We start from the raw sequence: 13026 nt of genomic DNA, 5'->3' as shown, positions 1-13026 counted from the left end.
CAAAGGAGTAAAAGTGGCGTCAGCCGTGCTCTGTTCTCTGATAAAGCACGCTAAAATAAGCCAATCACAATCCTTGTTAGAATTGTTCAAATAATTTGACTGGCTAACGAGGCGACAGCTGTCAATCACAAACTGGACTTCAGTTAAGTTTCCAGTTTCGAGTAGTCTTGAGCGGCTTTGGAGAGAAGAACGATGCCTTTAAACTTCGCTTTTTAGTTAATTTTCAAATGAGAATCTAAAGGCAGGCAATGCTTTGTAGTCCATAGGAATCCGGCCGTATTGTAGTCCATGAAAACGTGCACATTTCCAATGGAAATTACGAAACCAGGAGTTCAAAGCTTGCGGACGAAAAAGCAAAATGCTGAGTTGAATTTGAAAGGAGCTACAGTTATTTAAGCTTACGGCCTGCAGCCTCTTGCAGCAAGATTGCCCGAATCAGCGTAAAAGTTAGGCAGACTAAACTGCTCCCACTGGTTCTACTCCGACCATAGAGGAGAATATCTAGATCAAGCTTTGAGCTGACCACTCGTCGGTTCACTTCGCTGAGATGACCAGTGAACGAACGTTACTACACTGCATGTAAGTGTTGTTTTGAGCAATTCAGCATTTTTACAAAAATAAAGCTTTTCATCATAAACAGAGACGGCTCAGGTTGAGAATTTGTTCATCTCGCTACGTTTTTTGTCGGCGGGATTCTAGCAAAACTTGTCATTTTAGTACAGTTTTCACACTACTGTTGCTAATAATGGTCTCTGTGAGCCATATTTACTGTAGACATAGAGCTCGTTTCCATTGCGTTTGTCTGAATCACAGGGGATGTTTAATGTTTGATAAATTTGTCAAAATTCCGAAGCAAAAGTTTGAAAGCCAGCTTACTGTCATCATCACGTGCTCTGTTCTCTGATTAAGCACGCGGTTTCAGCCAATCAGAGAACGCGTTATATGGAAACTTTATTATAAATATTGTTAGTCTATGTTGTGTATGCAAGTAAAAATAACAATATTTTCTCGATATTTTTCCTATATATCTTGGTAATTGTTTATTCTAATCTCACTAGCAATGCAGTAATATTCAAAAGGATTGCAGATGCGTCTCTTTTAATAGATTTTTCCAATGATTACAGAACATACTTATGTCGACAAGTATCAAGCATTCTCTTCTTCACAGTTATTTCAAGTTTTGATTTCAATTTGTTTAAGTCACTCATTTCTAGAGTTAAAAAAAGACAAAACAACTCTACATCACCAGCCACCATGCGTCCGCCTTATGGACGTAATTTGTCCATCCATCACCGTAATTTTTCGGATTATATTTAATCGATCGTACATTTAGGATGACTTCCATACCATCTGTGAAGAAATTTTCACTCTGGCGAACTGCATGGAATACAAAAGAAATATAGTGTGAACGACAGCAAAACTAAAAGATAAGGCAATTCGAATCAGTTCTTACTTGAAGTATTTTAAAACAAGCTTTCACATTTGGAATTTCCGTCGGATACTAACACAGGCAGAATTTCAATATGTGCATACAGAATAAAACAATAAAAACAAAGAAGCCAGAACTTAACAAGAAATTAAGCTTACCTTAGACTCTACAAGGAGGAAAAGCGAGTGGAAACGATCAAATTCTCTTTCCAAGAAAAAACACTGCTAAATTAACACGATCACGCTTTCTGGCTTTGTCTTCCCAGGTTTCTTGTATTAATACTTTGACTTCGCCGACCGAGCTGTTGTGACCGATACATGGCCACAGTCATAAATACCTCAACCAGCTTTCACCTACGTGTGAGCAAAAGGCGATAGGCAAAAAAAAATATTTACGAAAGAAAGACACATAAAACCAAAATGGCCGACTTCAATCTCCGAGGTGCTCGACAAACCCGTACCCAGGCTCTCGATTTATCGGGCAAAAATGTACGCCTTTCTAGTCCCCCTCGTCATAAAACCATCCTGACGACTGAACACTCTGGACAACAATAATAATTAGTAAGGGAGGTAGGGGAGGATTGTTTAACCAGGTTTAATGTATAAATTAATCAGAATCGAGTGAGTGGGTGCCATTGGACTGCCTTCAAAGCTCATGGAAGATGTCATCAGTGAGCAAAAATGATCCAAGTTTGAATAGTTTGCTTTATATATATGTTTCGCACCAGCTTACTGTAGCAATCTTAAGGAAAATGTTACTATCAAAAGTGTGATTTAGCAACTTGTTTTGAGTTTTTTTTTATGAAGATTTCAGTGGTCTCAATTGAGTTTATCGATGATTGATAGTCTTTTAAAGGAGCCTTAAGCCTTGGAAAATTTTCCGAAATGTTTCTAAAATCGTCCCTTTTAATTCCGCAACAAAGCTTAGCCAATTAACTTGTTAATCAAGAAGTTTGCAGATTTTCTAATATTCGGTTGATATTCAGTTTGGAACATAATCTGGAAGTGGCGCCCTAGTTATCAGAAAGATTAGTCCGCGGATCAAGTTGGAAACTAAGTTTATGAAAATAATGAGAGTTACACCATTTTTGTCGTTTTTGCGGAAACAGTGCATGAAAAACTGCGGCATCAAGCCAACAATGCCTGGCGAGCTAGGTGACGAGGAAAACGATCCTTACCAGCATCATCCTTCTTTACCGCCTGACGTGGTAAGCTCAGCTTACTTCATAAATATTCAATATCTTTACTCGTTCGCCCCAAATTACCCAATGAAGAAGGGGGTCGCCCATTTGAAAAGGTCGGAAATGCTCGTCCTCTTGCCTCGGGGTGTATATCAAGGATTTGGGTCTCGCTTAGGGTTTTCAGGAAAAACGCCTCTATTTCAGCTGTAAAGTCATCAATTCCGACGAGAATCCCCGACCTTTTCGCATGGAAGTTCACCCTTTTTAAACGAAGTTTTTTTCATGCAGTAAAGTTAAATGAATTCTCAAGCTAGCAATTGCTTTTCTTCTCCAGTTTCTAGGAGTGTTTCAATGTTGGCAGTTGAATTGAATTGTCTTGGAAACTTTTACCGATGTTTGTAAATTTTACTCGTTAACAATCCGCCACTGAATGTAAACTAATTAACTTATCAATGTAGTATGGCTATTTTCCCAAATCTAAATCGATTTAGACAGTTTCATCCGGGCATTAAGATGAAAAACCAAATTGATGAAAATAAAGGGGGTTCATTATTTTTCATGCTTTCTTTTGTAGAAAAAGTGCAAAAAGGAGTGCCTTGAAGCACATGAGCCATCAAACATTTTCCAAAATCTTAATCCTGTCAGTCAATTACAAACTGGCTCCCATTCATACGGAATCAAGATGGACTAAGTTCATGAAAACAATGAAGGTTACTTCATTATTATGTTTTGTTTTGCAGAAAAACGTGTATCAAAGAGTGTCGCGAGGAGCACAAGCCATCAAAGCCGCCACCACCACCAACAGAGCTTGGAGAGGTAGCTGACGCGGAAAACGATCCACGCCGCCCTCGTCCTTCTTTTGGGCCTATTGTGGTAAGCCAAATTTGTTTCTTAACTACTTAATAGTTTTACTCATCAGGTCCCAAATTACTGCAAGATGTGATCTCAAAGAAATCCTCATGCGAACAACGTTTAACATTTTCAAACATTTTAATGTTTCCTTTACGAGTTCTCTACGATTGTCATTTGAAATTGTTTTGTGACATTGCACTAAAATTAACTACCAATATATTTTTAAATATATTAAATAGTTAACTTCAGTGCAATGTCACAAAAAAGGATTAAAATCCTTTGCTCCAGAATGGCTGCATGCTGTAATCTTAAGGAAATCATCATGCGAACAACGTTTATGACAGTAACAATATTGTTTTACTGAGTAGCTGGGAATTTTTTGATGCTGACATTTGACTTTTCGCAAGTGCTATTTTGTTTCATTTTGCAGAAAAAGTGTATCAGAAAGTGTCTCAAACAGTTAACGCCGTTAAATATGGCGTCAAAAATCCCGGAAGAGCTAGCTGACGAGGACAACGATCCTGTCCGTCCTAGTCCCACTAGTCATCGTTCTACTTTTTCGCCTGGGCCGTTGGTAAGCTCATTTTACTTTATTCTTAATAATATCTTTGCTCATCATCCCTTAATTGCTGCACGGTTTTAATCGTAAGCAACATTGTCAAACGTTAACATATATAATCTGTCAAAAGGGCCCAAGCGTTAGAGCTAAATGAAGTGGTATGATGATTTCCCAAAATTAGGCCTCATTGGAAAAACATTGACTCAAAGTCAGACACCAGATGATTTTGAAACCAGTGAGTTCTTTTTGATACCATGATTGTAGCATCAAGTGATAAAGAGTGGTTATAAACGACCCATCAAAATCTAAGTGCTGGAAACTGTTTTCCACCTTAATACGGCTACCACTTTACTCTGCTCCGAACAACAGCTCAGTCAAACATTTTCATATTTAAATTACCCTTTACCCAGCCACCCTTTTAATACTGGCCCCTTGGTGACTGGATTAACGGGGGTTCCACTCTATTGAGTTGTATTGTGGGTGAACAGATACATGCAAATTATATGCAAGTGCCGAGTTATTGAAATTGTTCGGCTTTGAAGAACAACAAGAAAAACAAATATTCAACAGTAATAGGAAGATAAAACTAGTACTCATTTCTCCAATAGTGCATGGTTATTGCAACAACCGTAAAAGATTCATTTCTCGCTAAAGTATATCCCATACTCCACCGCTGTAGAAAGATATTACTTCCGGAATTTTCTCTGCTTAACTGCCGTGAAATCGTGTTAGTTCGTTCGAGCGAATGATTTGAAATAACCGTGTAAATTCAATTCCCCTTTTTTCGCCACCTAAATTGCACACGATAAAAGCCTTGGTTTCCATGACTTTATTAGGTCTATAATTAATCTCTTCCATTTTACAGGTACACATCTAAAGACAACCGTGTGTTCACCATCGCCCTCAAGTGGCCACGATCAGGAAGACTGGTGCTCGGTGATTCTACTCCCACGAGCAAAACACTTGTTAGGATGTTAGGCGCGAAAAAGGATCTCAAATGGACTCTTGGATCACAACATAAGGGCGCAAAGCAGCGTGGGATAGTATTTCATGTTCCAGCTATTCCTGTTTCGGAACTTCCTTGTCTGTGGGCGTGGGTGTTTAAGTTGTCACACCTAAAGTGATTTCTCGTCGTCAAGAGCCGTCACCGACCAAAAATCTTGTACACTTAAGAAAGAGGTCTGCTTAATTTGCATGGGAGGTTGCCGGGATATATAACGTTTGCATGCGGCTGATAATGATGAAATGACCGGGACACTTAGTGGAGTTTGGAGCATAGAGAGTTGGCTTATCTGTACTGTACTAAGCACGACAGAGACTTGGACTCATCCCACCAAAAAGCTCTCTGTTGCGGGCTTCTTTCCGACGGGATTTGGTCGCTACGTTATAAAAGAATTGCATAGGTCAAGCTTTCAGTTGTGGCTCTGTAGTCCTTCTATATATGGATGTCCAACTATTTCGGGGGACCGATTGGGAAACTACATATCTGAGAAAGAACGTTAAAATAAGGGCCGAATACCCTACACATCGTCTTAGGGATGCCCTAGCCTATAAGCACTGAGCACATAAACATGTTACATAAGCATGAAGACTTGCTTCTTTCTTTGGTATCGTTATAATTATTGTTCTAAGCTCCACAGCCACTTGTTTATGCCTAGAACTTTCGACTAAAAATTTTGATGTTTGTAAAGAAACGCTGAAGGAACGCAATTATACACTAGATGGGCCTATATCTGGGGAGATTATATCCAGAATAATATCTTTGTTAGCAAATAGATGGGCTTACATCCGGGTGGGGGCGCTGATAACGGGGGAGGGGGGTGGCTTTAAAGTGGGATTTTACGGTATAGTATCTCAAGACTTACAAAGTAAGACATGAAAGAAAAAATACATTTTGAAAAGAAGAACCTTTAATAATACGTTAAAAAACACGTAATTAAGGTGATTACTGCGTAGAGATACAGAAATGAAAGCTCGTAAACACGCTTTCTGTGTTCACACTTTAATATAAATTGCTTTTGTATTTTCTAGTTCTTCTTCATAAAACTAAGGTTACCATGTACCTTCAGGGGTGTCTCCAGTCCAAAGAATGTAGCACGCAGATATCCTAAAACCTTTATCAAATAAGGCTTATAAATAGAGCTATTCAAAGATTATATTAGCTTTTCCGAAAAATGAATTAAATAATGTCGGTCTAAACTGGAAGATACCGATTGCGAATTGTAAGTTAGCTACCCACTAAAAATTGTAATATATATGTAATTAACTGGCAACCTGGTACTATTTCAGGTTATTTCAGGTTGTCAGTTATCCTTTATTTTAATTTGATTATTTTAATACTATTTAATTTAATTTTTTAAAAAACAAGGGAGAAACAAAGCTGATGTTGCTATTGTTGTTGAAGGTCTAAATCATCTTTATTCAACGCGATTTTTATATTTTGGGAAGTTTCACGTTGAAGGTATACAACAATCTTAAACGACAGAGGAACTTGAGAGAATAAATCTCAAATCAACTAGGCCTGATAAATTCAAGTCAAAAACAATGCAAAATATAGATTTCTACCTCATTTTTAAGTGAAGCAGGAACAGATTTACATGTGATATTGGCACAAGCTTGTGTCAGCTGTTCTTTATGTGTAATAACAGCTGGACTTCTTGTGTTATAAAAGTGCAAACATATACTGTAAAGGGATCTTTGTGTTTGCAGAATAAACCTTGTGACTTCTATGTTTGCCAGAAGGGACTGTGTTTGCATCTTGCACAAAAGAAAAATATTCCGTTTCATGAAGATAGTTTTTATCTTAACTGCTTTTAATCGCAAAATTACATGTTTTATGTTTAAGGACGACTTCAACCAAAAAGACGTTTTGTGGTTTTAATTATGGTACGCATGGCCCTTGCAAATTAAAAAGTGTCTCTAATCAACTAAGCTTTTTTATCTCAAGAAGGAAACTGGAGTTAACTGAGGATAACGAGGCAGGTGATGGAAAGGGAGGTTACAAACGTTTTAACGGTTCAGATACAGTTGTGAATATTTTTTTGTATCTACAAAGTAAACTTGTTTTTTCCTCCACATACACAAACAAAATATACCGTTTTCGTAAAGATACCTTTGTTTGCAATGCTTTGTTTAAATAAAACTCTTATTCGCCCAAAGGATAGTAAGCAATTTTATTATGTTAATTTACTCTGACAATGCATTTGTACTGAGCTCTGTACATCTACAACACGAAGCCAAGGTGATAACGTGACCAAAATGACTGTCGGTCGTCACCAAGAGAGGAAAATATGAAAATACTTAAAAAATTGTCAAGTGTGAGTTCTTTTGAAGAGAAAAGTCGACTTAAGTTCAACAACGCGAGGAAACGCGCGTACAGTAAGTAAATAAACCCTCACTATTGATATCAGCTGAGAAAACTGTTTACCTTCTGCACGCTGCTTAGGAAGCAAACCACGCCTCAACAAAGACTTCGTTGTTCTCCAATTTGTTAATTTAGATGCAATCCCAATCTCACAGGCTTATAAATGAGCGGACATGAGCCGTGCTAATCCCATTTCTTTGCGAACCAGCAAAGGCAGTGCCCAAAATAAACTCTCTAATACTGGTCCTGTTTCTTGGAGCTACCGTCGCCTTGGCCGAGATCCATGTTGAAAATGATCCACCCCATAAAGCGCCTCACCCAGTCTTGGTAAGCTTGAATAGTTTGCTTTATGTATATGTTTCGTCTCCAACTTGTGTTAGCAATCTTAAGGAAAGTACTCCCTTTGAGATCCAAGGTTTTTGTAGTTGCTTTTGTTTGCTTAAAGGACCAATCCTAATCCTACTCTTCTGCATAGCCTGCTTATATTCTGCATATAGCTTATCTTCGTTTTGACATCCTTTTACGCGTTTATTGTTCATGTGTATAAATTTTTTCCTTTTCTACTTTTTTGATATTAATATAATTGATATGTCGTGTCAATTATTGTTTGTACGTGTCAGTGACCAACACGAAAGCCTCTGCTACTTTGGTCACTGAGCACATTTCAATTTGGCCATTTACTGTTATATTTCTTTTCTCTTTTTAATTAATGTAATTTCTGTAAATACTGTTAAAGTTATAATTTTTGTAAATAGAGCAAAAAAATAAAAATCTAAAACTCTAAAATCTACTATCAACAGTGTGATTTGCCTATTTGTTTTCTTGAGTTTTTCTATGAAGATTTTGGTGGTCTCAATCGAGTTAATCGAAGGAGCGTCGAGCCTTGGAAATTTTCCGAAATGTTTCAAAAGTCGTCCGTTTTAATTCCGCCAGACGGCATTGCCAATTAATTCGTCATTTAATCAAGATGTTTGGTGATGTTCTAATGTTCAGTTATCTGGTAAAAGCGTAATCTCAAAGTGGCGCCCAAGTTATCAGACAGATTAGTCCGGGGATCAAGATAGAAACTAAGTTTATGATAATAATGAGAGTTACACCATTATTCTTCTTTTTGCAGAAAAAGTGCATGGGAAAATGCAAGAAGGCAGCAATGCCGGGCGAACTAGCTGAAGAGGAAAACGATCCTCACCATCGTCAACATCATCCTTCTTTACCGCCTAACGCGGTAAGCTCAGCTTGCTTTATAGCTATTTCATATCCTTACTCGTTCGCCCCAAATTACCCGATGAAGAAGGGGGGACGCCCATGTGAAAAGATCGGCAATGCTCGTCGTCTCGCTTTGGGATTTATATCAAGGATTTTGGTTTTGCTTAGGGTTTCCGGGAAAAAACACCACCATTTCAGCATTAAAGTCATCAACTTTCCGACAAGCATCCCGGACCATTTTACATGGAAGTCCCCCCTCCTTAATTTCAACCAAATTGTTTCCTATTGTAAAGTTAAATAAATTCTCTAGCTAGAAATTCGTTTTTTTTTTTTTTTTTTTTTTCGGTTTCTAGGAGTGTTTCAATGTTCACAATCACAATCACAATACTTTATTGTAGAGCTTAGTAGCATGTCAAAAAGAAAAAAAATACCTCAGCTCTTGTAATAGAAATCATGAGGTTAGCCCTATACGCGACAATTCCCACGAATAAAAGGCGTAAATGACGTGTACAATCTAAGAACTATTTACAAGCAATAATAAAATGCAATATCGATTAGTTTCTAGGTTAAAAATTGTAGAACATATTTACATACTAAACTAAGTAATATTCCGTTGACAGTTGAATTGAATTGTCTTGGAAACTTTTAGCGATGCTTGTAAATTTTGCTCGATTATAATCCGCCAGAATGAAAACAAATTAACTTATCATTGTAGTATGGCATATTTGCCAAATCTAAATCCAGTCATATTCATATATATCCGGGCATCAAGATAAAAACTAAGTTCATGAACATAAAGTGATGGTTCATTATTTTCAATGCTTTCTTTTGTAGAACAAGCGTATGAAGGAGTGCCTCGAAGCGCATAAGCCAAATCAAAGATCAACCCAAATCTAAATCCCGTTGAAGAACAGTCAGTCGATTACAAAGTGGTTTCCATTCATCCGGGAATCAAGATGGACTAAGTTCAGTAAAACAATGAAGGTTACTTCGTTATTATGCTTTCTTTTGCAGAAAAAGTGTATCCATGAGTGCCACGAGGAACATAAGCTATCAAAACCGCCACCGCCACCAAAAGAGCCGGGCAGGGTTGCTGACGAGGAAAATGATCCACGCCGCCCTCGTCCTTCTTCTGGGCCTCACATGGTAAGCCTAGTTTGTTTCATAACTACTTTATATTTTTGCTTATTCGTCCTAAATTACCCCATGTTGTAATGTTAAAGAAATCCTTATTCGAACAACGTTTAAGAGAGTGTCACTGTAAGAGCGGTCCGGTCGATTTTGCTTGAGACACAGATTTAGCTCATTTCTTGTGTGTTGTAAGACATTCATTTACCTATTCTAAAACCACAGTCCTTTTGATCGGATCTCTTTATTTTTTAAGAGTTTTACGGAAATTAAATTTCAATCGAGCAAAGGCCTGTCGTGACACTTTTTAAGACTTAAATTTGAGACAACTTTGGAGGACAATTTACAAAAAACTACGGGACTCAGCAAAGAACAAATACCACAGCCACGTATATTAACTCTATCTTATCCATCGAGGCGACTTTCGTGAACATCACGTTTCAATCAAGAAAACAGGAAGACTTTAGTGACACCTTATCGGTTTGCTTAAGTCACACACGCGAAAACCGATCAAATTCAACGTAAATTTTTGAAAAAGTGAGGCGTTCTTAACTGATCCAACTAACATAGCTAGGAAGTAGGTGCCATAGAAAAGGTAACTACAGAAAAAAACTTTGCGGCCCGACTTTAAACTTACCATTCCTACATCCTCATGCCACAATTTCTTCCAACAATTCAAACACTACAGCTAGTGTTCGAATTCTCCTCGTCGATTCCACCGTAAGAAATAACCTTTGCCACCTAAGCTTCGACTCGAATGTGAAATACTAATCAAATAACATAACTGCTTCATCTTCGAGGTAATATCACACTGGTATTTTGATTTTCTGATCGACAAGGAAGGTAATCAGGAAGTGATCGCCATGTTTACCTCATCAACGTGACCACTGACCAGCCGCTGAGTGAAAACAATATGGCGCGGGGTGGGGTGAGTGGCGGGCTTATCGTCATAAGATATTCGAGTTGTAGTTGTTCAAACACTAGTTGTAGTGTTTGAATTGTTGGAAGAAATGGTCGCATGGGGATGTAGGAATGGTAAGTTTAACGAACAATTTAAAATTTTGCCGCTTGAATTGAAAGTAAAGCTCATTTAAATGCTTTCGTATGTATTTCTGACGGTTTTAGATCTACCTGCTCGATTTATATCTGCTACGCTTCATGTTGACAAGTTCCTCAAAATGGACGGCCAAACTTGGAGATTGCCGAAAATTAGGTAAGTTCACGGGGTTATAAAGTTTTAGTGAAAGTCGGGCCGCAAAGTTTTTTTCTGTAGTTACCTTTTCTATGGCACCTACTTCCTAGCTATGTTAGTTGGATCAGTTAAGAACGCCTCACTTTTTCAAAAAATTTACGTTGAATTTGATCGGTTTTCGCGTGTGTGACTTAAGCAAACCGATAAGGTGTCACTAAAGTCTTCCTGTTTTCTTGATTGAAACGTGATGTTCACGAAAGTCGCCTCGATGGATAAGATAGAGTTAATATACGTGGCTGTGGTATTTGTTCTTTGCTGAGTCCCGTAGTTTTTTGTAAATTGTCCTCCAAAGTTGTCTCAAATTTAAGTCTTAAAAAGTGTCACGACAGGCCTTTGCTCGATTGAAATTTAATTTCCGTAAAACTCTTAAAAAATAAAGAGATCCGATCAAACGGATTGTGGTTTTAGAATAGGTAAATGAATGTCTTACAACACACAAGAAATGAGCTAAATCTGTGTCTCAAGCAAAATCGACCGGAACGCTGTTACTGAGACACTCTCTTAACATTATCAAACACTTATGTTTTCTTGAGTTTCTGGGAACGTTTTGGTGCTGGCAATTCAAGTTTTAGCGATTGTCATTTGAAATTGTTTTGTGACATTGCACTAAAGTTAACTATTTAATATCTTTACTTATTCGTCCCAAAATGGCTGTATGCTGTAATTTTAAAGAGATCTTCACGCTAACAACGTTTACCAGTAATAATTGTTTTACTGAGTTGCTAGGAAGGTTTTGATGCTGGCATTTGAGTTTTATCATTCTTTTTTGTTTTATTTTGCAGCCGTCAAATATGCCGCCAACGGAAGATGTCCGTTCTAGTCCCAGTCATCCTCATCCTAGTCCCAGTCGACCTCGTTCGTCCTATTTTTTCGCTTGAGTTGGTAAGCTCAGTTTGCTTCATTTCTAATAGTCATCCCTTAGTTACTGCATGTTTTAATCGTAAGTAACATTGTCAAACGTTAACAAACAATTATTTTCTTGAGTTTCCCGGAAAGTTTTGATGCTGAGAATTGAGTTATGTAACTGTAGTTTGAAACCGTATTGTAACATTTGACTGAGCTGCTTTATTTCAATTTGTCCAACCATAATCTGTCAGAGTGGGCTAAGCGTTACAGCTTGATGAAGTGGTCTGATGATTTTCCCAAGATTCAGCTTCCTTCGAGAAACATTAACCCAAAGTTGCACCCGAGTTATCAGAAAGATTATTCGGGGCATCAAAATGGAAACGGAATTCGTAAAATAGATGAGGTTTATATTGTGCTTTCTTTTGCAGGACGACGATTGTATAGCCCTGTCTGTAGTGTGCTCGGGAACGTATCTGGAACTTGTGGTGTTTTGTCGGTGAGGGCCAGATGCCTGGACAGCCTCGTCCCACGATCATTTTTCAAGACCACATGAAGTTCAGGCATGTGTAGTTGTTGTGTAATTGTATTGTAACATTTGACTGAGCTGCTTAATTACCTAATAATAACAGTAGTCATCACCATCATCATCATCATCATCATCATCATCTTCAGTAGTGGAAGAGCTATTAGAGTTCAAATATAAATACTGACATTGGAATAAAACTCACAAATTTGTCAACTCTAAGGTGTTCTGATCTATGAACCGTTGTTTTCTTATCTGAAGAAAGATCTTTGCAAGAGGTATGTTCCCAGTACAACTTGGACGAGACTGCATGTAAAAGTTATGTACAGCAACTTGAGTTCCCCGACGCCAAAGCCAAAAAAAGAGTAAGAGAAAGAAACACTCGTCCGCTTATTAACCGCGCGGCCATGGGGCGAGCGCGGTCCATGGTTTACCCGTGGTTTATCATTATTAACCGCGCGGCCATGGGCCGAGCGCGGTTCTAGGTTTACCCGGGGTTTATTATTAACCGCGCGGCCATGGGCCGAGCGCGGTTCTAGGTTTACCCGTGGTTTATTTTATTATTTTTTTTTTTGTCGGTGACCAGACGCAGACCTCCGCTCGGCCAAACTTTGAGTCACGCAACGTGTGATGTTTTTCCGCCAAAAGCTGTTAAAACATAAACACACGAACAATTTTACGGATATT

General features: G+C 38.2%; 2 protein-coding genes across 2 annotated transcripts; both read left to right on the top strand.

The window, feature by feature from the left end:
• Nucleotides 1–2498: 2498 nt before the first annotated feature.
• Nucleotides 2499–4354, top strand: LOC145490508 (uncharacterized). The gene is made up of 3 exons (XM_081469616.1): nt 2499–2725; nt 3320–3482; nt 3892–4354. The coding sequence occupies exons 1-3, from the start codon at nt 2499–2501 to the stop codon at nt 4102–4104; spliced, it is 603 nt and encodes a 200-aa protein (XP_081325742.1). The 3' UTR covers nt 4105–4354.
• LOC145490507 (uncharacterized) lies at nt 4171–13022 on the top strand. The gene is made up of 8 exons (XM_081469615.1): nt 4171–4255; nt 4886–4993; nt 7563–7711; nt 8502–8609; nt 9605–9736; nt 10844–10931; nt 11753–11852; nt 12245–13022. Exons 1-7 carry the CDS (start codon nt 4171–4173, stop codon nt 11788–11790), a joined length of 708 nt encoding a protein of 235 aa, XP_081325741.1. The 3' UTR covers nt 11791–11852; nt 12245–13022.
• The last annotated feature ends 4 nt before the right edge of the window (nt 13023–13026 follow it).

This window comes from Orbicella franksi, chromosome 6 (genome assembly GCF_964199315.1).
Source record: "Orbicella franksi chromosome 6, jaOrbFran1.1, whole genome shotgun sequence".
Lineage (NCBI taxonomy): Eukaryota > Metazoa > Cnidaria > Anthozoa > Scleractinia > Merulinidae > Orbicella > Orbicella franksi.
This window is presented reverse-complemented; position numbering and strand designations above follow the sequence as displayed.